Raw genomic sequence first — 27,855 nt, 5'->3', positions numbered from 1 at the left:
GTGTGGTGATGGGTTGTAATTAGTATTTTGGTGGTGAACATGATGTAATCTATGCAGAAATAGAAGTACAATGATGTACACCTGAAATTTTTACAATGTTATAAACCAATGTTACTGCAATAAACAAAAAATTAAAAAAAATAAATAAATAAAGTCTTTGAAGTAACAAAAAAAAAAAAAAGATATAACTCCAAGTCTAATGGAGAATTAAAAGAAGAGAATATACAATGGATAAATTTGTTAACATGTTTGAAAATTTTGTTAAAATTTCTAGAAAAGTAAAATCTTTTAAAACGGACTCAAGGAGAAATGAAGTCTTAAGTAGAACTATGAACATTAAAAATTAATCATCAGTTTAAAGTGTCCCTACAAAGAAAATATCAAGCCATTATGATTTTAAGTCAGTTCTACCAAACTTGCAAAGAAAAGAGCACTAGGAAAATGAGCACATACGTTAAAAAATTAACATGTTCATCTACAAAAATAAATTGTGGTAAATTTAAGAATTAAATATAAAAGTCAAAAGTATAAAACTTTCAGAAAATATATAAGGAAATATTTTTATGACCTTGAACTAAAATCTAAACTATAATCTCTCACTTTAAAATATTGGGTATTCAATTGCATTAAAATTAAAAACTTCTGTTATTCAAAATTCAACATCATAAAACAGTATAAATCCAAGCCAAAATCTGAGAAAACATATTTGAACATATATAGCTGACACATGATTAGTAATCAGGATATAGAAAATACTTCTACAAATCAATATATAAATATATACATATAGATTTTATGAAATAGATAAAATAGTAAATACATATTAATAAATATTCACTTACGAGGGAATACATGTGGCTAAAAATAGGTAAAGATGCTCAAACTTAATAATTAGAAAGATTCAAATTAACTCCGTATTGTATATTATTTTATGCCCAATAACTTGTTAAAAATTTAGAAATCTCATAGTGTCAAATATTGGAGAAGTGCTGGTTATTGAGAACTCTTATACAACCATTGGTGACATTATTTGGGAAAACAATTTAGTACTATATTGTAAATTTGTACTTGGAAAACCCTGAAACCCAGCATTTCACTCCTGAAGACATATTCCAAAGAGTATCTGACTCTTGTATATGAGGAGCATGTAAAAGATTGTTTATAGCAGCACTGGTTGTATTAACAAAAAAACTAGTAATGACAAAAATGCCCATCAACAGGAAAAGTATAGTACGTTCAGAAATGGAAGATTTTGTGTCATTGAAAGTTAATGAACTCAAATAATGCAACAGCCTGAATAAACCTTACAAAGTGTTGAAAGCAAGCAAGTTGCAATTGACTTCATATTAGTTTTATAAAATTCAAAATTAAAAATATATCTTATAATAAGCATGTGAGGAAATTTTTTAAAGGAAGGAATGATAAGCACAAAATTAAAAATATTTATTATTACTAGGGCAACAGGGGTACAAAGGGATAGGAAGGGAAAGGAATAAAAAAGCCTAATCATACTAGTAAAGTTTTGTTTCTTAAATTTAGTTTTTGGTTCGTGGGTGTTCATTTAAGTTTTTTGTAACTAGTAATTATGTGTTTTTTATATATATATATATACGATTTTTATTATACCAAATATTACAAATTAATGTGTGATTAAAACATCAAATATTTTATTTATTTGACATTTATATGAATTGGACATGCATCTCCACATTCTCTCATCCTGTTTTCCTCCAGACAGTCAGTAATACAGCTGCCAAGGCTCCCACCGTGGGTTTGACCAATGCTATGGTCTCTGCTAATGGGACAAAAGAGAGAATCATTTATGAAGATTGGCACAGATGGAAATTATCAAAATGTGAACTGAGATTTATAAATCCTTTAAAACTGTTATTGCAGCAGTGAAAACCTGTTGCATAATGACTAAGAGCATGGGTAAGAGTCAAATAAATTTTATTGGAATCCCAGCTCTGTAATTTACCAGATGAGCATCCTAAGGACGTTCAGTTTTCTCCTTTTTAAAAAGAGGTTCAAAATACCTCCTCCCTCATAGGGCTCCTCTTAGGACTAAAGGAGATAATGCGTATAAAGCAAAGAGCACAGTGCCTGGCACATACTCATGCTCATTAGATGTTAAGTATCATTATCATCAGTTCATGCATTAATCTGTTATATGATAAGAGATAGATGCTTACTCTTCTATTTTCCTGAATTGCTAAGGGGGAGGAATGCACAGCTGCAATGTTTTCATTTTTCTTTTCAATTAACACTACTTGACAAGGTTGAAATTTTGATGTTTCTGTAACAATACGTTAACTTAGATGCCTCAAAAGAGCCCAGAGACTGAGAAGTTAAAAAAGATCGACAGTCAACTGACAACAGCAGGCTGCCTCATCAGCCCATGGCACTGGTGACAACCTGGCAGGGCGCCCATCAAGGAAACATCTGGGGCATCATGAAAGAGAGCTAGAATAGGCTTATTTTTATTTCTAAGATCAAAGAGCCTGAAGCTGAATCACATTTGTTAGGCTTTGATTCATTCTTAGTTGTGAGCTGTCAGCAACAGGCAACATCCTAGGAAAGAAACCCTGTGGAGAGAACAGAGAGACAAAGGAAAGAAATATCTAAAGGACGTTACCTCTAGTACTCTCAAAAACCAAAATGCAGAGAGGTGAGGAATTATGGTAAAGTTGAGCACAGGTTCTCTGGAGTCAGATGGCCCTGTGTTTGAATCCTGCCTCCATCGCACATTAGCTGTGTGACCCAGGGCAAGTTATTTAATGTCTCTACATTTCCACTACATCATTTATTTACCAGGGAAAGGTGCTTACGTTTTTGGGTTGTTGAGAGGATAATTCATGTAAAAAGCTTAACACTGTCATTGACAAAAACAAGCATTCAATGTATTTAGCTATCATTACCATCATCCTTGTTGTCATCATCACCTTCAGTCAACATCATTAACTGATTTCTGTAGAATTTTACAAGAATAGAAAGCAGGTAAAAAGAAATTTGTTGTCCAGCAAAGATCCCTTCTATGTAACAACTTGAGAGAACAAGTGGGTACTATTTGAAATGCCATCTGAATATAAACATATGGACAGTGGTATAGCCTGCATACATTATATTCTCTAAAAGAAGAAAGCCTGGGTGATGTCAGCATGGGTTTCCATCATATTCTCATTCTTTTCCCAAAGGATATATATATATATATATCCTTTGGGAAAAGAATATATAAGCAGTAAAACATTGACATAAAATTTGAAACTCTCAACTTGCAAACAGGTTTTATTTTCCTCTCTATCTTAAAAAAGTTCCATCAAGCTCAAAACATTGACATGTTGGCAATTTTCACTGGACATTTTATACTTCCAACATAGTACTGAGATTAGTCTTTTGCAACAAAAAAAATACCTCATTTTAAAAATATGTTTCCAAATCACATTCCACGTACTAATTCATTGATCTTCACCTTTGTAACTCTTTTCCATTGCCACATACAATGACTACAATTAAAGACCACAATTAAGTGGTCACATGTGTTTTCTCATAAACTTAACATTTCACTTAGCATGGAGCATCATAACTGAACAAATAATTATTGCTCACCTATCATGTGAAGGGAATCACAAAAATATAGTCTTTGTTCTTCTCTCAATGTACAATATATTTGACATGAAAAATTGAATATAGGAATAAAAGACAATACAAGTGCAAGAAAGTAGGAAAGTGCTCAAAAACAAAAACAACCCCACAATGATGGGGTACCTCAATTAGATATAGGAGCCAACTGAAAGAACTCCCAATTGCAAAAACTCTAATACTTTGAGCAACAAAATAAAGGAGTAATGGATTTTAATCCAAAGTATAAGATAAATATCTATAAGTCCATATTGATATATATAATTTATTGAGCTTATTAATAAATGGTGGAGAATAGACAAACCTCCCACACAGAATTCCAAGTATTTTATTATGATACTCCACCCTCACAGAGATGGAGCATAACTACCCACTGCTTAAGTATGGGCTGCACTTAGGGACTTCCTTCCAAAGGGTATGGTATGGAAAGGGAGTGAGTGGGAAAGGAGTAACTTTCTAGAGGAGAAGCCTGACAAACACTACTTCAACCAGGAGATCAAAGTCAACATCAGCAGTAATAAGTCGTGGTGGTAATATGTATACTCAAACAAGGAAAGTCTGAGAAACTCTCACAAGCAAGAGGAGCATAAGGAGACATGACAACAATGTAATGTGGTGTCCTGGATGGAATCTTGGAACAGAACAGTACATTAGGTAAAAACTAAGGAAATCTGAAAAAATTGTGGACTTCAAGTAATAATAATGTATAAATATTGGCTCATTAATGGTGATGAGTGTACCATACCTATGTAAGGTATTAATAATAGAGGAAACGGGGTGTGGAATATATGGGAACGTTTTTATTAGCTTCTCAACTTTTCTATAAATCTCAAACTGTTCTAAAATAAAAAGTTTATTCTAAGAGCAACATAAGTGCTAAATATAAGGAATGGGCATTAAGTGCCCTGTTCAAAGGCAGAAAAGAGTCTTTTCAGCTGGGAGTCTTGGCAATTTACTGGAGGTGTTGTGGATTGGGCTCAACATTAGAAGATGAAAATTAACCACTTCACAGGGATTTTCACTTTTTTTTTTTTTTTTTTTTTTTTTCTGAGGAGATCAGCCCTGTGCTAACATCCGCCAATTCTCCTCTTTTTTTGCTGAGGAAGACGGCCCTGGGCTAACATCTGTGCCCATCTTCCTCCACTTTATATGGGACGCCGCCACAGCATGGCTTGCCAAGCAGTGCGTCGGTGCGCGCCCGGGATCCGAACCAGCAAACCCCGGGGCCGCCACAGCGGAGCGCGCGCGCTTAACCGCTTGCGCCACCGGGCTGGCCCCGGGATTTTCACTTTTAATAGGAGAACTCTTGAATATCAGAAGACCTTTAAGTCTCATTTTTTCATGGTGGCATCTCCAATATGGGCAAGGAATACCAAGGTGCCACTTTTCTGCCCTAACCACACATCAAGACACCCTAATGAAAATAGCAATCACCCTTATTTGACATTACTATGAGATTAGTATAACATTACAACCTAAAACTTAAGCGAATGTGCAAATAAAAGCTGAGAAATTTCAACCACATCAAGAAAGATGCTGAAATTTGTTCTCTCTCCTCTGTCTGAACCTTAAGTTAAGAAAATTTAGCAACAATAACATTTACTTTGCTTATTGATAGCATCACACTAATATAGTCCCTTATTCAACATTTATTGAACACCCACTATATGCCATACAGGGTTGTAGACACAGAGAAGGCAATGATAACGAAGAAACAGTAGTCTCTCACCAGCTAGTGCTCCAGTGTTGTCGGCAGAGTGTTGTAGTAAGGACACAGGGAGACGTGGGCAAGCACCAGATTCTTTTGGGTTCACAATTAGCTGGAATCTGATGGTTCATCTCCACGAAAATGACAATATGCTAGTATATGTGCTGATAATAAAATTAGTATCATTCTTTCCATTCCTTCACATTGAGCTATCCAACATCACTTTGTTTTGGCACGTCTCTCTCTCTATGTGTGTGTGTATACAAACATATGTATATATAAAGATTTTGTAATTTACTTGGCTAAAGCAGATAATACATTTCCAAAAACATTGTGTCTGGCTTTACGTAGTTTAAACGTTTGGAGCTGAGGATCAGGAGAGAGATACTTCTCCTTGTTTTCTGGTGTTTGTACAGCTGTTGCCATTGCCTTGCCAGGATTTTTTACAGGAGGGAGTTGCTGGTATCTTTAATGCCAGCCGGTGGCATTCTGTTATTAAGCGAGATGAAAACAAAATTACCTCTTCCTACTGCTGTTGCTATAGTGACGGTTGTACCGACCATTTCCACCCACCACCTATTAGGTGGTGTGGAAGTTTTCCTGGAGTCCAGATTTAGTTCTCATGGTGGCATATTTCACATTTCAAACAGATGCTTCATTCGTCAGGAAACTTTTCAGTATTTACCAAGGTGATCTTTCTTAATCTCATTTTCAAGAAAACAAAGTTTTAGACTCAGCAACATCAATCATCAAAGTATCAGAGTTTAATTTCAATATTGTTAATCTACATTTGGTCTGGAGGCCTGTAAAGGTGCAGAGTCATGAATGTGCTATGAATAGCTTTGGCTATCCAAAACCTAAAGAAACCACTAGGGAGTTTCAAATATTATAGGCTGTTTTCTTCACAAGTTTTCTTTGTGTTTGCCACCTGCAAAAATGTAACTAAAACTGGGGGAAATAAAAGAATTCCCATTGTATTATGAGAGGTACTGGCAGCAAGAAAAAGCATAAATTCACAGCACTTGGATCAATAACTCTAGAAAACTGAACATTTATAAACAGACACAAATGTTGAAAATGACTGTTTGCTAGCTATTCCTTGAAAAATTTTTCTCACCTAACTAGGAAAATGTCAATAATTATGCAGAAAATCACAAATGCTAGCTATAACTCTAATACCATAATAATCTGAAAACCTAATGTCAAAGTGTAGATAAATTTATATGAAATATAAGCAACATGGTGCTGGATTTAGGAACACCTAAATTTTATCTCATTAAGCAGAGTAATCCTGCTTACTGAAAACAAGAGGGGTAGACATGCTGTCCCTTTTCCATGACATAATATTACTATGTAGGTACTGCTGTCCAAAATCGTCAGAATATTTTTCTCTACCTAACCCAAAAGTTTACAATAGTTTGTAGACAGCATCTTCCATAAATCTATAGAGTAGAAAACAGGAGTAGGCTTAGAGGAGACATGTTGCATCTGAATTATACAATCCTAATGGATGAAGTGGTTACGGTGGGACATAAAAATATTAAGAACCTTGATAACATTAGATATTAAGAATTGTCATTTTTGCTGCTCCCAATCAGTTCAGTGTCAGAAGTAGGCAGCTGAGATAAGAGAAGATCTCACCTTAGTCCAACAGAGCTACCCAAGATGAATGTCTGCTAGATCTTGGAATTGGACAAAGTAAATATCGCCTTTCCTATAATAAGCAACCTAAAAAGGAGACTTGATCTGCAGAGTAAATGAAATGAAAAATTAATGTACCCTATCTGCTGGCAAATATCAAGAGTGGAAATATCTCTTTAAAAAAGAATAGAGAATTGAAAACATTAACAATTATGGGTCTTACAGGAAAAGAACTATCAAACAAAGGAAAGATAAAATAAATATGAATAATCTGAAGAGGAAAGAAAGAAAATAACTACTATAAAAACCATGAAACATTTTTTTAAATAAAATGGTTTAGCAATCACAATAGAATGCTAAAACATGCCATTTATGAAAAGGAGAAAAAAATGGTGAGGAGTGAACTGACAGAATTAAAGCTGCAGACTGAAGAGAAGGACAAGAAAATGAAAATGAAAAGAGAAAATAAAAGATAAGAAGAGAGAGCTAACCTAAGAACCAAAAGAAAAATCAAAACTGAAACTGAAGCAATTATCAAAGACAAATGAGAGAAACTTTTTAAGTTGAGAGAAGAGCTGAATGTGTAGATCATATTGGGTTCACAATATTCTGTAGAAAATAACGAAGATCTATAATTTGACATATTGTGGCAATTTTTAATGGCATTGATGAAGAAATATTTCATTTAAAAATTGAAAACAAAATCCAGTTGACCCCGGTCTTCTCTTCTGTGCACTAAATGCTAAATGATAATGAGTAATGTCCCAGTGTTCAGGGAAATTATAATCAAAGAAATATAAATCAGAGAAGCTGATACTCATATCTGAATGCGCCAAAAGATACCTCAGTTGTGAACCGTTTTGAGATGTACCACATATACGTACTTGAAGATCAAGAGAAAAATCACAACTTAAAATTGAAAAATGTTGAAGTTTTGCTGTGAAGAGCTAAATATTTCTATTCAAAGCTAGTTAATTAAAAAACTTACTTAAGGGAAGAACAATGTCAAAAAATGTTGAAAGCAGAGACACCTAATACAAACCACAATAGCTTAATAAAAACCCTTTTGGCTCTAAAGCAGATTATATTAATATTGTTGAAAAAAGGAAATGAGTAGAAATGATTTAAAAGCCTGCTGAGTTTCTCATTTTGAATAGAGAGATTAAAAAGTTGTCACACAGTTGTTTATTAATAAAAATGAAATTATATTTTCTTTTGAAAAACATAAGGAGATTTTAAAAGAATATGGAAAATACATAGATAAGAGAGCTAGCCAGACAAATATATTATAACTGTATATGTGTATGCATATATATTATAACAAAGTTAAGACAAAGAAAATGTATTCTACTTTAAAAAGAACAGAAAAAAGGAATCAGTATGAAAGCTTACAAATAGAAATCACACATAAAATGACGAAATAAGATCAGACATATTAGCTGTGACAATAAATGTAAATGCATTAAATTACTCTATCAAAATTCAAAGAATATCAGATTATTAAAATTTTTCTAGACATATATATGCAGGTTATATCTCCAGTTACACACATAAAAACCAATATGAACAGATTATTTACAAAAGAATAGGCAAACTATATTCCAATAAAAAAATACATCAGAGATGGTTAATAGTAATGTGAGATAAAGTGCAAACAAAACGACAAATGTTCATTCATTGAGTTCTCATTATGTGCTAGGTGTTCTTTCAGATGCTGGGGATATAGCACTAAATAACCCACACTTGGTACTTGCCATTCTGAAGCTTATTGGAGGGGCCAGTACTTAACAAATAATTGCACAAAGTTATTTACAGTTAAGATAAAGGCAGAGAGAAATAGTGTGTAAGCATATAATATTGAGAGAGAGGGTTTGTGTGGAGTCATGGCTGAAGAAGTGATATTTAAGTTAACATCTAAAAAATTAAAAATTCAGTACACGTATACTAGCATATGTGTGTGTGCTTGCTCGTTTGTGTGTACATGCATGAGTGTTGAGGGACAGGTTGGTGAGAAATAGCAGCAATACAGGCAGACAAAATAAGAGTGAAGGCTCTGAGCAAGAAAGGATCTAGTAATTTTATATTGATAGAAGATACAGTCAATAATGGAAATATTAAAAATGTGAACCTTTGAATATATATTTATATATATAAATATTTTATATTTATATATATATTTATGTATATAAAGCCCTTAGTATAATGGTTGACAGGTAGTGAGTGTTTGATAAATGTTAACTATCATCATCATCATCATTATATTCCCTCAATTCTCCATATCTTTTAAAGATTTGATCTGAGATGCCATTTGAACTATAAGCTGCTAAGATAATCACAGTATTTCTCAGAACTCGTATTGGTATATCTTCCCTATTCAAGAACATAAAATGGTTTACTTTTTCCAAAATCTAAACTCAGCTCACCACGCAAGGTTTATTCACTCAACAACATTTATTAAGCACCTAGCATGATGCCTGACACATTGTAGGCATGCAATGAATATTTGTTGAATGAGTGAAAATGAATGAATGAAATAGAAAACTTAACTGCTTTTTAGTAAACATGGCACTAGATGCTGGATAAAAGGATTTATATGCTACCTCTTCATATAAAGTAATAATAGCTATGATTTACTGAGGATTCACTGTAAGCTGAGGCCTGTTGCTGGATAAATTGCAGGCATTGTTCCCCTGATAATACTTTTGAAGTATTATTATTCCTATTACACAAGTGAGGAAACTGAGGCCCAAAGAAGATTGTCCAAGGTTACAAGGGTAATAAGCAGAAGAGAGAGAATTCAAATCCATGCCTTTCTGATTCTAGAGGTCAAGCTCTTCTACTTTGCAAATATCCAATTCCTCTAAAATGACTTGAACAGGCTGTGTAGACAAGTCATTGACTCTTTGGTAATAGAACATTATCTATTAAGCCTTCCTATCTCTCTTAATTTCAATGGACTAGACCAGGGGTCAGCCAACTATGGCCCACGGACTAAATCTGTGTTTTTGTATGGCCCACAAGCTAATGATTTATTTTGACATTTTTAAATGGTTGGAAAATTCAAAAGATAGTACTTTGTAACATGAAAATTATGACAGTACCTATATAATATCCTCAATTTTGCCTTTTGGCTTGCAAAGTCTCAAATATTTACCATCTGACCCTATACAAAAAATGTCTGCCTAGCCATGAACTAGATCATGTGGGATGCCTTTCAGCAATAAGGGCAATGCGTATGCCACAGCCATTTTACAGAAAAATGTACCATTAGCAAATAGACATATCAGCCCTACAAAATTTCTGCAAACTCTTTTCTTGTACTTTGGTGCAAAAGAGCTAGAGCAAGCACAAAATGAAAACAAAAATCAAAAGACGACTAGCATACTGAACTGATGCTCAGTATGAAAACCAATTTCATTCTATGAAGAATTTCTTCATATAATTGATGGAAATTTCCACAGAGAAGTAATATGTTTTCAATAAATGATTTAAATTTGTTTTCTGCTTTTTAAAAAACTCCTTTCTATTTTCATGGAGATAAATCATATAGGAAGAGAAGAGAGTTTGAAATTTACACAGGTCAACTTGTAGCAACTGATTTTTTAAATGTGTATCATTTATTCACTCTTCATTCAACCAATAATTGTTGAATACCAGGCACTGGACTAACGAGCATTGGTGATACACTGCCAACGACCTGATTTCTGACCTGAAATAACTTGCTATTTTTCTTTTTCACGATTGACATGCTGTAAGATATGTGAGTTGCTGTACACAATAAACTGAATCCTCCCTCAAATATGAGTGTTATCCAAAGACCACTTTACATATTAGTTCAGCTTAAACGAAGATCACAAATTAAAACTTTCTGAAATAAATGAATGCTAGAAAAGAAAAAACTGCTAAAAGGGCAGAGAGGAGAGATTTACTCTAAGGCAAAGCATGAGGTTTGTAGCAGAGATCTAAGATACATTCAAAATTGATCACTAGTCAGCTGAGTTATGAAATAAAGCAGTTCCCTAATTTTTTTTTAATTACACAGGATATAAATTATTCATGTAGAACTGTTAAGGTTATAGCTTGTAAAATAAAAAAATGCAAATCTGTGGTACTTGATTTAACTGTACAACAGCAGATGAGCTAAGGGAGTCAAGAAAGCAAGCAATTTACATCTTAAAACATTTGATCAGGGGGCCAGGACTGTTCTAAATGTTCTATAATGCACACAGCAGTTGAAAAAAATTTGGCAGAGCAAAACACTCAAACACACATATTAGTTAATTATGGAAAGTACTGGTATAACCAAAGTAAAAATCAACAGAGACCAATACAGGCATTCTCATGCAATTTGGGACTGGGTTGGATTTGGGAGGGGAAAACCTATTGCTTCACTAAAATATTATAGTGCTTAGATTCAAAAGTATAATTTTAGACTCAGAGTCAGAGAAATTGTTTGAAAAATCTACTCACCGGTTAATTATATTTTTTTATTAGATATATGGAAAAGAAGTAATTGTATTGTTCAGAGGAGCTGTTCTAAGTAGGAGCTAGTGGAGCTAAAAATTGTCTTGGAGGCGTGGAAAGATACACACCAGAGGGGAGTTTCTCTATAAAAACAGGATAGTATCCTAGAAATTCCAGATATTAATAGAAATAAATTAGAATTTTAAAATCAGACGGAGCCACCAAGTTCACCCAAAGCAGAAAAGCAGACATTTCTGTAAAGCTTAACTTCTCATATAGTTCTTCAAACTACATAGAAACATCTGGTGGCTTGGAGGTGTTATTGCATTCTAGTTTTCTCTATATTCCACAAATGAGGAAGGAAATCAGAATGTCCAGTGGCCTGTCATTTCCCCAAAAATATAACCTTGGAATAATCCCTCTTATTCTTATCTGCTACACTTCAAAGATTGGAGCTGCAAAATGTGTGTGTGTATATATATATACACATTAAAATACTATATATTTTACTTTATTTTAAAATACATATTATATGTGTCAGACACTATATAAAAGGCTTTAAAAATATAATTAATTTTGACTCGCATATAAAGTCTTCTAACATACGATTTAGAAGAAAGGTATGACACATTTCCTCAATTATAATAGGAGAATATTTATTTCAGCAACTTTTTTTGTTCCTTTTCATTAGATCAATCATCATAAAACTACAGAAAAAAATATAACCTTGTAAATAAACGGTATACATTTTTGTGTTGATAATATTTTCCTATTTCAGTTTATCAAGTCAATTATTAAAATATAGATACAAAATATAAAATCTGTTTCATTTGCTATTCATTGTAGTGATGGGTATTAGGAATATTCTTTCATATATATTTTTGTTTTATATACATATTTATTTTATAAATATGCTTACAGATTGAAATAAGTTCTAAATGATAGATAATACATAATTACACATTAAAAATAGGTTGTGGGGGCCGGCCCCGTGGCATAGCAGTTATGTACGGGCGCTCTGCTGCAGCAACCCAGGGTTCGCAGCTTCAGATCCCAGGTGGGCACCAACACACCACTTGTCAAGCCATGCTGTGGCGGCGTCCCATATAAAGTAGAGGAAGATGGCAGGGATGTTAGCCCAGGGCCAATCTTCCTCAGCAAAAAGAGGAGGATTGGCGACAGATGTTAGCTCAGGGCCAATCTTCCTCATCAAAAAAAAAAAAGGTTCTGAATGATATCTTGAAGTTAGAAACAAGTGTTTCCTATGGCCTGCACACTGTTTACTAAACAGAGGCAAATGCCTTCATATGAGGCATACTTTCTCCAATTTACCTTAGTTCCCACCATGATCGTATACTTGTAACTATACAGGCATGTGGGTTTGTTTCTCTAGAGCCATCAAAACCCCTCATTTATAGATAAAGAAGTGAACACAGGAAAGTTAAACTTTTGTCAAAAATTGCATAGCTGACTAGTAGAAGAGTTAAGAATAGAATAGTGTCTCATGATTTTCACAGCAATTTTTTATAACATTAATAATAAAGAGGATAATAATTGCTTCCATTTATTATGCTGTGCCATGTGTTGTACTAACTGCTTTATATACATTATTATATTTAAGTCTTAAAAAACTGTATGAGATAAATGTTTTTATCTTCATTTTACACATAAGGAAGCTGAGATGTAAGGGGTGAAGTAGCTTGTTTAAGTTTGCCGCTCTGCTTGTAACGACTCCACTCAACTGCCTCTTTTATTGAATGTATTTTATATCTTCTTTTAATTTCTATAATTTTGTAGATGGTCCCCAAATATTATAATTTGAGAATCTTTCCTTCTGTCAACTCAAAGTATTTAGAAAAAAATGAAAATTATTTAGGTTTATAATTAGAAGTTGATAAGATATATGTCTCTGAAATTTTTAGAGGGAAATAATATTTATTGAGTGCTTATTATTGGCCGGTTATGTGGGCAAGATATTTTTATATGTCAAAGAATTTGTCAGCGTAATCTTATAACACATGTATAATTATTTCATCTTGGCTAGGAAGTCAAGCATAGTGAAGTAAAATAATTTGCCCAAGGCGACTGTTAATAAATAGTGGTACTAGAATTTGAACTTAGGTCTTTTGTCTTTGAAGCCCTTATTTTTAATAGCAATATTTTTAAATATAGTTTTAATATTTAATGTTCAGTTAGTAACTTAGTTTATATTTAAGTAAGCTATGGAAGTACAATGTTCTGTTAAAATAATTTTGAGCAAATTAATTGAATATATACTCTTCAGAACTGTTTTCACTTTTATCATTGACTATAGTAAAAATGATTTTCAGAATTTGGTTGTATAGACTGCCATGCATAAGAGGTTTTGCTGGGAATATATTCAGATGTCATAAAAAAGTATTATAATCACTTGTATCCAGAAACCTTAATATTTTGGGAATTATTACATGACTAACAAAGAGAAATTTCTTTTATAAAAATTTGCCTATCATCTACCTTCCATCTCACCTAAGGATTGAAATGATATACATAAGACCTCTTTACTATTAAAATAATTAATCTTGAGTGAAAATTCTGCTCTAGAAATAGCGTTACAATGCATATATGTTTCAGTGTCATCTGTCAGGCTCAGTATTTACTGGGAACTTTGGATCGCATAGGATTATAATTTTGAAAAGATATAACGGCATAATATTTGGAAAACATCTCAACATTTAGAAATTTCAAAACTAAAATTCATCAAGTATAAATATATGCTGAAGATAACGATGCAATTGTTTTATTGATTCAATTACTTATTTGTTGATTATTTATCAGGTACTATAGAATAATGCACTAAGCCTTATTTTAAGCAGTGACAAAACGGTGTCTGTTTTCTAGAAGATTACATTCTAACAGGTTGGGGAAGACAGTACATTTTAAAACTCATTATATAATGTGTCAGGTGGTAATAAATGTTATGCTAGAAAAGGAATCAGAATAAAGGGAATAGAAATTGGGAGAATGGAAAGGAAGAATCTATAGATCAAGGAAGTCCTCTCTGCAAAGGTGACACTCCACCAGAGACCTGTGCAAAGTTAGAGAGATCACACAAATACCCAGGAGGAACAGTATTCTGGACAGAGACAACAGCTAGGGCAAGAGTCTGGGAATATTGCAACGCACATAGCAAACAAAAATCCCTGTTCTCGGAGACTGTAAATTCTACGTGTAGGGGACACAAGAGACAAGACAAATAAATAATCGCTTGTTGGAAGATAAGTACCAAAGAGAAAAGTTAATTAGGGTTGAGGGATAAGGAATGTGTAGTGGGTGATGGGGTCCAGTTTTTGATAAGATTTCCAGGGAAGATCTCTCCATGGACGTGACATTCAAATAAAGACCTGAAGGAGGTAAAGGTGACAGCCATTATTATATCTGGGGTGAGGGGAAGCATTCTAGTTGGAGGAAGCAGCAAGTAGAAAGGCTCTGAAGCAGGACAACACATGATATGTTTGATAAAACACAAGGAAGCTAGTGTGCTAGAATGGAGGGAGGGAAGATAAATACAGTAGGAGATGACATCAAAGGGGCCAGCCCCGTGGTGTAGTGGTTAAGTTCAGCGTGCTCCGCTCCAGCAGCCCAGATTTACAGGTTTGGATCCTGGGCACAGACCTACACCACTTGTCAGCCATGCTGTGGCGGTGACCCACATACAAAACAGAAGAAGATTGGCACAGATGTTAGCTCAGCAACAATCTTCCTCAAGCAAAAAAAAAAAAAAAAAAGAGAGGAAGATTGGCAATAGTTAGCTCAGGGCCAATCTTCCTCAACAAAAAAAAAAAGAGAGAGAGAGAGAGATGACATCAAAGAGGCAACAAAATCTAGATGATCTAGAGTCTGTACGCCATTGCAAGTAGTTTGACATTTCCTCTGAGTAAGATAGAAAGCCATTTAGGGCATATGATCTAACTCCATTTTAAAAGAACCAACTCTGGCTCCTGTGCTGATAATAGACTGGAAGATAGCAAAGGAAGAAGCAGGAAGACCAGTAAGATGATATCACAAAAATCGAGATGAGAGATGCCTGGATGAAAGCTGTAGAGGAGGTTAGGTAGTGTTGGATCTGGATACATTATGAAATAGTATCAATAGGATTTGCTCATGAATATTATGTGGAGTGTGAGACATACTGGAATCACAGATGGTTTTGGCATTTTGTCTTAATAACTGGAAGAATGGAATGATCATTTATTCTGCTGGGAAATATTTTGACAATGGCATGTTGGCAGGTGGAAATGAGAGTCCCATTAGGATATTTTATGTTTGCATTGCCTATTAGACATCCAAATGGAAATGTCAAGTAAATTCTGTGTGTGTACGTGTGTGTGCACGCATGCACATTGCCATTAAAGGGATGTGTCCAGGCATGAATAAATTTGGTAATCCCTTAGTGTATACATGATTTTTAAATACAAGGGCTAGAAAAGATAACCTTGGGAATGATGTGGATTGAGAATGAAAAGGTCCAAGGTGTAATCTGGGGCCCTGAAATGTTTAGACATTGCGGAGATGAGGAGGAATAAGCTAATGAAAGTGAAGAGAAAGGCACAGTGAAGGAGGAGAAATCCAAGTGAAGAAATTGTTTTCAGAAGAAGGATGTGATCAACTCTATCAAATATTGATTATAGGTCATGTAGTTGATAACTGAGTAATTGATTAATAAATTTAACAATGTGAGGTCTTTGGTTACTTTCACAGTAGCATTTTGGGTAGTGGTAGGGAGAGGAGCCTGATTTGAGAAGCTTAAGAGAGAATGGAAGTTTTTTTGGAAAGGGGGAGAGCAAAAATGGGTTGGTACCTAGATGGAGAAATGGGGTCAAAAAGATACATTTTTTTCTTCCTTTTTTTTTTTTAAACTTTGAATAAATACCAGTATATTTGAATTCTATTGATGATGCAGGATGGAGAGGTGGGTCTTTGGATCATAGACAATTCATTTAGGATAAGAAGATGGAAAGCAATACAGATACAGATAAATTGATAGCTATTGTGGTGGTGTTATAGGTTGATTTCCCTGGGAAACAGACTCGGTGAGATGGAGTTTAGTGTGGATGATGGTTATTAAAAAGTACCCTTGAAATCCACTTACTGGAAGGGTGGGGAAAGGAGGAGGCTTGGGAAGGAGAATAATTTGAGCTGTGATGAGGGCCCAACAACAGCCCCAGATGACACCAAGGAGGATCTCTCAAGCTAGAATGGCTTGTCAGGGTTGTCTGGAGTTGGTGGCCAAGGTGGTCAGGTCATTATCCTCACTAGTTAAGCAATTGTTGGCTGTGTGCTATGCAAGAAAGGGATATAACCTTGGGTGAGCTTATTCTCTGTAGCAACAGCAGTCCCTGAAGGGACTGAGAGCTGAAAGCTGTCTGTCAATAGAGTTCCCAACAGTTGGGACAAGTCTTTCATTGAAGGGGAATCTGAGACATCCATTGCAGTGTCTCCCACAGGTGGAATGTATATAACTGGTTTTTAGATTACCTCTATTTTCTCTAGGAAGTAGGAGGGAATAAGTAGAGGAAGGGGCTGGAGGTTGTGTTGAAAGAGAGTAGATGTAAAGTATTGTCTAGAGGATTGAGAGAGAATGGGCTCCATAAATGTACTAGGATTACCAGCTAGCACTAAGGACCTGCCAGAGGTTCATGCTCATGAGTGTAGAGCAAAACTAGTCATCATTGTTGATGTTTTTCTCCATCCTCATTCCCTTGCCCAAACAAGAGTAGGTAGATAGTTCAATTTAACCAAGATTGATGTTGTACCAGGGGAACAAAATGGAGGGAGAAAAGGGTAACGAGTCATGGTTGTAGGCAAGGAAGTAATTATCTAATGAAATATTATAAAATGTAAACTAGCTGAAAAGGATAGTTGGGCCCAAAATCTTGGGAGACAATAAAAACGTCTATGAGTTTTAGGAATCGATGTACTAAATGACTTGCTGATTTTACTAAATGACATCCTTCCCCCATCTCTATGGATCTATAATACTCAAAATCTCTATACACGCTGTATTATTTCTGTTATATTTTTCTTTCCAAAGCTCAGCATTACAATTTCCTGAGATTTTACTGAATTAAGATTCATCTGAGTTTGGGGAAAAAAATCTGAATTTAGAAGCAAGCAAGTAAGGATTATTTATGTAATTGCTCATCCAGAGTGTAGAAAGTTAAGTCAAAAGTATAAAACCTCTGCCAGGGTTCACAGACGATCATCACATTAGTTCAACTATACAACTTTCGCATTTGAGATTATTTCACCACATATATCATTTGCAGTTAAAGTAGCTTTTTGTAACATGTCAAGATTCCAAAGAAAAGACTTAAGATCAAAAATTTTTATCACACTCTTTGGATAATTTATCTTTTTATAAAAGCAATTACAATTTACTGTTTTACTTATAATGTAGTTAAAATTGTCTCTTTCGAGGCAAACATACGGTCTTTGGTTTCCTCTTAACCAGTGAACCTTTTCAATGGATGATTCGTATCTGATAATGTGTAAAGTGAAAATGGTAATCTATAGCAAGAGATTACTCATCTGACCTGCTGTACATAACCAAAGAAAAAAGGATAATGAAGACAGTATCATTATAACTTATCATTATCTCTTGTAGATATACCCCACCACATCTCCAGCTGTATCTTAATTCAATTGTTATCTTCATGTAATAGATGGGAGTGTATATTTGAGATATCTCTAATTAGCTCAACTGATATTCTCAAAAGAATAATTTTATTAAATAATTAACATTTTTAAAAGGTGATATGATGTCCCATTCATAGGTGACTTATAACAAATATTTTAAAGAATTGGAATATTGCTTTAACTGATGTAATAGGAAAAGGTTTAAAGAAATAACCGCATTGATCAAAACATTCTGAATTAAAAGTATCAGAATAACTCTAGATTAAAAACATGCCAGTTCTAAAACTGAATTCGTCATCTTGAAGGCTCAGATCCTTACCGGCTGTGAGTTTTTATTCTTGTTACTTAACCTCAGTGAACGCCAGTGTCCTCATCAATAAGTGGGCTTATTGAGGCCTGCCCTATATGCTTACAAATTGATCACAGGCTCATGAGCTCACGCTTGTCAATAAAACACCACAAAGCTCCACATTTCTATGGCTTTCAGTCAAGGTACCATTCAACAATCAAATTTTTATTTTATTTATTTATTTTTTATTTTTTTTGTGAGGAGATCAGCCCTGTGCTAACATCTGCCAATCCTCTTCTTTTTTTTGCTGGGGAAGACTAGCCCTGGGCTAACATCTGTGCCCATCTTCCTCCACTTTATATGGGACACCACCACAGCATGGCTTACCAGGCAGTGCATCGGTGCGTGCCTGGGATCCGAACCAGTGAACCCCGGGCCGCCGCAGCGGAGCGCGCGCACTTAACCCCTTGCGCCACCGGGCCGGCTCCTCAAATTTTTATTTTAAAAGCTATGTTATTAAAAATCTTGCTTTTCTAGAGTGTCTTATGGAAGCCTTTACATGCAGACTAATGGCTATGTGTTGAAAAATGCTAATTTAATTCTCTTTCAAAATAAAAGTAAGAATTATCTTTTCCATTCTTTACTAATATTTTCTCATCTCTATGCCTTTAATCTGTCAGAAAATGATTTTTAATCAGAGATCCTTATGAAGATTATTTCTAAATTCCTAAAACCAAGTTGGTCTAACTTCCAAATGCTGAATTGCTTTTGTCCTAATACATTTTTTTAAAACAACCACATTGAGTTTGATTTGCCAACTCACTACTTATTAACTGTGTGACCATAGCTAAGTTTTTATTTGCTTGTCACGTACATTTGGTAATCTTTAAAACAGAGAAATTAATATTTAATTTTCAGGATGCCTGGCATAGAGTAGGTATGCTAGTAGCTAGTGTTATTATTATTCCTCCAGTTCATTTTATTTTTCTTAACATTTTAGAAGATCAAAGATAGCTTCTGAATGAGGTCTGACCAATTTTTATTACAGGATATTTACATGGGACACAAAAAATCTGACAACGATGTGACTAATCCTGATGATAATAACAGGAACAACAGTAACAAGTAAAATTGATGCAAGATTTCAATATGCAATCACTTTGCAAGTGAAGCAGCAAATACCAAGTCAATAGTAGAAAACCTAACATTTTTATAGAAATTGTAGAAGTTAAAGCCATGAGACCCCTCAGAAAGAGCAACCATCTTAGTTCCTCAGATGAGGAATCTTGTATATGAATCCGATACCCAAACATTAGTAAATAATAGAACTCAAGTCTCTTACACCTAGTCTAAAGTGGTTTGCCTTTTTCAATGGTTTTACTTTTTGTAAAAATTCAAACTCAATTTTATGAAGTTTAGAATTCATAATGAATTATCTCTGTATTCACAGCACTTTTAACATTAGAGAATTAATTGAGAATTCCTGGAGCATCGACAGTCTAAAACTTACTAGCACCACCTACAGGATGAATGTATAACCAAGTGCAATTCAAAATGAGCACTCCATTCCCGTTCATTCTTCTAAATAGAGCTCCCGCAAGCTGGACATTGCCACCTACTCAGAACAGATTTAAGACTAGGAAATGAAAGCCCACGAGACAGGTGAACCTCAGCACTTCATTCCTAATTGTATAAGATTTATCCTCTTGCCTTGACCCTTCTCCCTCACCGCTCCCCAGTTGCTAACCAATCTGTTGTATTTAATATACTTTAGATCATAAGATCAGTGTCCAGAACCTCTTATGTATTTTTTTTCTTGCCAGTTTTCTGCAACCTGTCTCTCATTAACACTTTAAGATAATTCACCTTTCTAGAGAATGGTTTTTGAAATAATTTTTCATTTGTGTGTGTGTGTGTTTGTGTGTGTGTAGCTCACACTATAGCTACTTAAGTTGTCTCAGTGGATGGAAAGCTTTCCTAATTTGTTCGTGAAGTTGCTTAGCCCACTATACCACCCAGTGTGATCTTGATGAAGTCTTGCAGGAGAAATCCCTCTTGGACCTTAGCATCCCGTAACACTGTACTTCTGAGTTACTGGAAAGTTTTGATCTTACAATAACCATGAATTCTAAGACTGGGAACATATCCATCTTTGCTTTGGCCCTCTTAAGGTTAGAGTCAAATTTGTGGCCAACTTCCAATAATTTACAAAAGTATATGAAATATATTCTTAAGTGCTTATTTTACCCCACAGGATTCTTACCATACCTGTACCATTCCATACACCTGGAATTTGTTAATTACCTATTTTATGTTTCTGTAATATATACATATATATTTTAAGCTGCCTCGAATCCTTTGTGAAATAAAGCAGGGAATAAAATAAAGGAAAGAAGTCAGGGAGGCAGGCAGGCAGGCTGGAGGAAGGAGGGAAGGAAGGAAACAACCCAAAATGTGTGTGTGTGTGTTGGTGTGCATGTGTTTGTAGCTCACATTTAGAGCAATAGCATGAAGTGCTACATGGCCAATGCACATGGTATATACTGACCTTGCAGGACATTTGGTCCTGTCCTAAACGTCCATAAGACATTTTGTCCATAAGATATTTGGTCCACGCCAAAAGGTCCTTGACATTTGGTCCTGTCCAAAACATCCGTGAGCATGTTTGGTCCGTGCTAAATGATTTTGAACAGGACTAAAGATTAAGGAACTTTTGGCGTGGACCAAATGTCTTATGAATGTTTTGGACAGGATCAAATGTGTGCTAATTCATTTATTGTATACCTCTTTTTCTTTGCATGTTTAATCTGGGAAGAATAGGTGTAATTATTCTGTAAGTTGCAGTTCAAGTTAAAGCTCTACTATTAAACTCTGCACGAGCTTCTGAACTTGAAAAAAGGGTCAGAGAAAAATACAAGGCCTGAGGCCTTGTGATCCGTGATGGTAAACTTTCTCCTCCAGTCTATTGTCTATTTGTCCATGTGCTATTTGTCCAAAAAGAGGTTGATTTCAGTTCATAATTTGCACCTAAATTTTCGAGTCCTTGTATTGAGATTTTTAGTTTTGCTCATTTTTCCCTTAAAGGTCAAAAATAGAACATATGAACATGCATTTTTTACCTTGTGTAAGTGGCAATAAAATAACCAAAACCTCACCTATGAAAGTTCTTATTCATTTTTTTTATTTCTCTCCTTGATATATAGAATGTATAATCTAGGAAAATAATGTGATCAGCCCTCAAACTAAGTTCTCTGATGAGTACCTCCAAAGAAACTACTTTCTGTTTACAATGGGATAAAAACAAACAGCTGTATTTTCGCTCAGACTCTTCTCTCTAGCTGCCATCCCCAGTCCAACCAAGAATTTTTTCACATAAATCCTTCTGCCTCAGATCAACCAGAATCTTGCCTGACACAAGACCACTTTTACATCATAAATAACATTGTTTCACTTTTCTTTTTTTCTAGAAGGAAGGATTTAAATGAGAAAAGTACACTCTCCATGAAAGTGCAGATTTTTTAGTATTTCTCTATACGTCTTTATGAAAGAAAAAAACAATTTATTCACAGTTGAAAAAAATCAATTTATCTTTGTACTGCTGGTGCTATAGTTCCTAGGAAATAATGACATAGAGACAATTCCATGAGGAAATGTTGAATTGTACCTGTATTAACAACTGATACAAAATAAATTATAATTTATTTTGTAAATAAAATTACAGTTACAGCTGAGTGTTATCTTTTGGGTCGTTGTGATCTCAAAACACAATTCAGGTCATAATTATTCTATAATTTTCTTTCTTTTTTGTGTCTAATTTCTAGGCCATGCCTGTACTTCAATTTCTCAGAAATAGGCATTAATTTAGGACTGTTTTCTTTTAAAATATTCTTTTAACTATAATAATTTGATTTGAAATGTCATAATAAGCATAATATGAACTTGTAGTAAATGTGTTGGAAGCTACATATATACTTTTCAGAAACCATTTAAGAAATTCAGTTAAAATAAATTGATATCTAAATAACCTTCCAGAGTTTATAAACTCAGTGAGGATGAAAAGAGGAAAGTAAAAACAATATAATCCCTAAGGAGATGTTACAGCCCTACAGCCACCACTGCCTCACTGTGTGGTTCCTGTGCTGTTTCTTATAGAGTCAAAGGATGGTGAATTAGAAACCTTGCCATGCTTTGTTTTCCTATTGAGATCATTTTTTGGAAAAAAGACAGCTTCTATCCCTAAGGATCAATGCATATAAATTTAAAGCTGTGAGTCACCTATATTTGAATGAATGAACTTGATTTTTACTAGAAGGTAGTGTGTATGTTTTCAAACCACCGAAAAAAAGTAGAACTGAGACAGTTCTTTCTCTTTTGTCTCGCCCACTTTGTGAAATGCTTAACTGTTTATAATGAAACACAGAATTACGTGTTCAGTTCTAAACACTTTCTTCAATAACGAATACCTCCCTGACTGTCTATTTGGCATTATGCCTTCACTGTTTGTTAGTCCTTTATGATTTTGAATGTATTTAAGAAAATTTGATTGTCAATTTAGCAAATAAGTAAATTGATACCAGTCTTTCAAAAGAGAAAAGTATAGGATCCGTCTTAGAATATTAAAGTTATTGATTTATCTCCTTCGTATCCATTCAATATATTTTCTTGACTGCTTACTTTCATCGTTTGTCAGATTAACAAATGTTAAATTTGAAGATCTACATTGTATTACTATGAAATATACTATTTGAGCATGAAAAAGTGAAAAGTTTCAAAAAATCTCTTTTACAATTGGTGAATAAGGGAAGTAAAGGCAGAACATTTTCAAGAAGCATTTCTCACCATGGGAACATGATTTTACAGAATGAGAATTCTGGGACAATGTTTATTTATAAAATTATTGAACTCCTATCGTTTCCAACAAACTATTCTAAAAATCATGTCTTTGATCAAACTAGCCAAGGAAAGGGGAAAATGACATAGGTACTGAACTATGAATAGATTAATAGACAGTAATAGAGACACAAATAATACGCATCATTCTTTTTTAGGCCACTTTATTTTTAGGAAAGTATTTTCAAATTGTGTAAATGCAACATAATTTAAGGGAAGACAATTGAACCCCAATCAATCAATGCTGTAATCCTTCATATATATAAGTGTTTCAATAGCTAGAATACTCCCAAGTAATCAAAATGGATGAGTATAATTAATCCGTACAGGCCATTCCAGGCTTCTACAAAATGAAAGTAACGTGACTTTTTCACTCACATTTATAGAAAAAGAACACTTTATATCCTCATTATATTTTGCTACAGCACACAAGTCTCTCTAATTTGGCAAATTCGTGCTTGTTTTTACCCACCATTCATAGCATGAAATATAATGAGGCAGCAGGTTAGACACCAGGCACCCCTAACCACTTCTATTTCTCTTCTCGCTCTGCATGAATGGGTTTTATTGGTAGTAGAAAAATCAATACGTAGGAAATATTATAAAGAAATAAAAGACCTATTTAAAGTGTTATAAATGTATTGTCTAATTTCTTCCTACACTGGCAAGTTGTATGCACTATAAATAGAAATAAAGAGTGTGCATATAATCTGACAACATGGTATTTAAAATTGGATAATATAAATTTATTTTTAAGGCCCTCCTATCACTACTTAACAAATAAAAAGAAACTTTGGATAATGAGAGAAAAGTAAGTACAAGTTACAAAAGTAGTAATTCTTTAAACCCCTTTTTGCCTTGCACCTAAATGCTGTGTTATGTTGACAGATCTGGGAAATTTTAGTGGCCGGACAAGAAGTGCAGTCTCGGTGAGGGAAGGCCAGGGGGTTGTTCTGATGTGCTCTCCTCCGCCTCATTCACCAGGTACAGTAGGATCCCATTCTATATTGCTGCTGCTCTCTTTTACTATATGCTCATTCTTTTAGACGGTGTATTGACTGGGGAACATTCCAGATGAAATGTGCATGGTTTTCTTGAAATGTTTCAGAGTACAAGATGACTAATTAAAGATCATATACTCTAAATATCAGTGGACAGGAGAGTGAGCTCCTATGATAAGACTGTTTTATTGTCGTCCTAACTGTTAACTGTCGTGGTTCTGTCTCTGCCTGCCACCAGTGAGGAATATATTACCTGGAGCACAAGCAAAGTGATAAGCTAAGAGAGAGTAAAAACTTTTAAAAATTATTTGGAGTGTCAGAGTTGAGTCCACTGAATACCAATGTGCATCTTGTCTCAGAAGATAAGCCGGAAACTGGGTTGTTTATGGTGTTGTTTGTCACACTGGAACAAAAACGGTTAAGAAATTTTTTTTCAAGTTTCAAATAAAACTATAATTTACTTATTATTTTTTGGCTGCTTGAGCTCTTGTTTGTAAAAGTCATAGTAATAGGTAAGTACTTCACGAGGTTTGGAGTAACAGAATAGTAAACTGTGCTCAGGTTAATTATATTCCCTTTTGCCAGCTCACTGTTAATTATACTCATTCTGTTTGAGTCCCTTGATTTGAGATGAGTACCTCAGTATAGTTTTCTATAATATGATTTAAGAGTAGTCAGTATCAATTAAAAAGAGAGAGAAAGAATCAAATATCTATTTCTATCTCAGAAATAACATAGACCTTAGAGTTAACAACTGGAAACAGAATTCAGGATCCTGGTATCTTGATCAATTTTTCTACTTCGTTTAGTGTGAAAGCCATACTTGTTTCTATGTTGTATTATTAGTGTAGGAATGGACCTCAATTTTGTTCTACCATAGATAATTCTTACCATAAATTACAAAAAGACTTCAATCAACTTTTTTAAAGTTTCTCACTTTTATCTGATCCTCCTTTTAACTTAGTTTATTTTTCCTTCAATTTAAAACAATGTTTCAACAGGAAAATATTTTTGAAAACGTTTTGCTTTGAAACTCAGATAATAATCACTATTAGATCTATTTTCCGAGTTGTACCCACTTAATTCCTATATGTGAATTCAGTCACTCCAATCCTCCCATGAGCAATTTGAGGACTTTACAGTAAATATATCTAGTCTTGTCTTGTTAGTGCCATCGAGTCAGTTTTGATTCCTAATGACCCTGTGTACAGCAGAGCAGAACCCTGCCAGGTGTTTTTACATCATCCTCTGACCTTCTGGCACTATACCAGACAATGCTCTGCTGCTATTCATACAGTGTTTTCCCGTAGTGGGTGGCCAGATCCTTCTTCCTAGTCTGTCTTAGTGTGGAAGCTCCACTGAAAACTGTCCACCATGGGTGACCCTGCTGGTATTAGAAATACCAGTGGCATAGCTTTCAGCATCACAGCAACACAAAGCTACCACGTATGACAACTGACAAACAGGTGTTGTGGTTCCCTGACCAGGAAACAAACCCAGGCTGCAGTGGCAAGAGTGCCGAATCTTAACCACTAGATCACCTGGGCTGGCTGTATATCTAGTCTTACCTGCATGTGATTACAGATTTAGATTGTTTCAAGGCAACATGTGTTTTAACTTTATTTTTATGGATAAGACAAAAAAAATTAGTAAGTTTAGGAGAATCCTATAGCATTAATATATGTTATGTCTAATGTTGGGTTATTAGAAAGTTTGAAGAGCAGTAATTACATGAATAATTGTTAGAGATAAAAAGAAGGAGGAGAAGAAAGCAACAGGCTCTGTAGAGGATGAAAGTGTTCATCATCAGACTTAGAGGAGTTAACAACATGTAGTGACCTCTGAGGGCAAAAAAGCAAGATTTTCTGAGATATAATCTATATTGCAAGGTTTTTGGAACACGTGTAAAAAAAGTGAAATGGGAGAGGATGATATGGGAAGCAAAACTGCAAGATTACACATAGGCAAATTATCCAATTGGCAGAGAAAACTATATAGATAAGATTTCTAATGGGAAAAAAACAGTATAATGAGTTGCATATATGATAAGCATGAGATAAGAATATGTATTCATTGATTAAATAAATGAAAATGTGATCTCTGATTGAGAGCAATGAGAGTACAGCCAGATGATTGCTATTGTATATATGTCAAAAGAAATATTAGACTCATGATTTAAGATGGTAAGAGAGGTTGTATTCTACTAGGCACTCATTTTGGAGTACTATGTCAAATGATCCACTCAGACATCAGTGTTAGCATCACAAAGTTTTAGGGGACATGTGCATGGCCCAAAATAACAGGAGTAGCTCAGCATTCAGGCCAACGTCTAACACTTACCAGATGGATAGTTATCCCCTGATCAGCCAAATCTTATATATCTTTAGCTTTCTTGTAGAACATTCCTTTTATATTCTGGCTCCAGTTGCAATTTGGATATCCCTGAAAGACATGGCTTCTCCTGTAGCCCTTTAAAGTTACATCTGTTTATTCTCCCAAATTGTATGCGCTATTCAGAAGGAAATTGGAACAGATATCCTCCTTTCTCCTCATTGCCCATTCTCCCTTCTTCTTCCTTACAAACCCTCAGTTTTGAATTTCAAGCCATCAGAAGTTCTACACTTCCTTGTTGCAGACATTTACACACTTCCAGCTCATTCCCCTTTATTTCCTGAAAATTCTACCTCCTGGCTCACTGTCAGTTTCTTCGGTACTACTCCAGTCTTAATATTGGGTAATTTCAGTAGGTCCCTTACAGCATCCTGTCTTCTTCATTCTGATGAATAAATGAAAAGCAATAAGAAAAGTTAGTATACTGTGGTATATGAGGAAGCCATTTGGTTTAAAACTCATTTGGCCTGACCTTGTTTTTCCAGAAAGGCCTAGCGTGGCCTGTTGAGCATGCATTGTGCATCTGCTTTAAACATTTACAATGTCCCAAAGCCAATAATGATGCCCTTAAAGGTAGGGATGTATGCCCCCCAACACACACATATCAGCATTTCTTTAAGGATAAGCATTTATTTCCAGAAACTAAGGATTAATTACTGATCTGCTATGCTCATTTCCTGACCACTGACTTACTGTGCTAGCAAAACATCTTGTGACTATAGTAAAAGAGATATTCCTGTCATGTTTGATGTACGTTCCTTGTTCCAAGATGGTATATAACCACGCTGTACACCCCACTTCTCTGGAGTGCTTCCTTCCTTGGTGAAGGTTCTCTCAGAGGCTATAGTCTTCAAAACTGGCTCATATAATAAATTCACCCCAATTTTGATTTATAGATTGATTATGGATTACTTGTGTTGACAATTCCTTTCATTTCTTTATTCCAATGGTCTTGTTTTACAACCAATCTCAGCCCCTTGACCTGTTATTACCAATAGCTATAATCTCTCAATTACCACACTTGCAAACATTCTATTCTCTGACTAGCATCTACTATCTTCTGCTCAATCCTTCTTGGACCTTGATTTCAGGAATCCTATAACCTCATTGAAATCTACAAATCATTGATCCTACCTCCTTTTCACCCTATTTCT

The 27,855-nt window shown here is 34.7% G+C and overlaps 1 protein-coding gene across 4 annotated transcripts in view; it reads left to right on the top strand.

The window, feature by feature from the left end:
- The window catches only part of CNTN5 (contactin 5), an 812,742-nt gene that overhangs the window by 412,255 nt on the left and 372,632 nt on the right, over positions 1-27,855 (top strand). For all 4 annotated transcript variants that reach the window (XM_058545360.1, XM_058545362.1, XM_058545361.1 and 1 more), the window contains one exon: positions 24,198-24,293. In XM_058545360.1, the coding sequence (XP_058401343.1) occupies positions 24,198-24,293 (96 nt within the window). The remainder of the gene's footprint in view (positions 1-24,197; positions 24,294-27,855) is intronic.

This window comes from Diceros bicornis, chromosome 7 (assembly GCF_020826845.1).
Source record: "Diceros bicornis minor isolate mBicDic1 chromosome 7, mDicBic1.mat.cur, whole genome shotgun sequence".
NCBI lineage: Eukaryota > Metazoa > Chordata > Mammalia > Perissodactyla > Rhinocerotidae > Diceros > Diceros bicornis.
The sequence above is the reverse complement of the archived record's forward strand: the minus strand, read 5'-3'. Positions and strand labels throughout refer to the sequence as shown.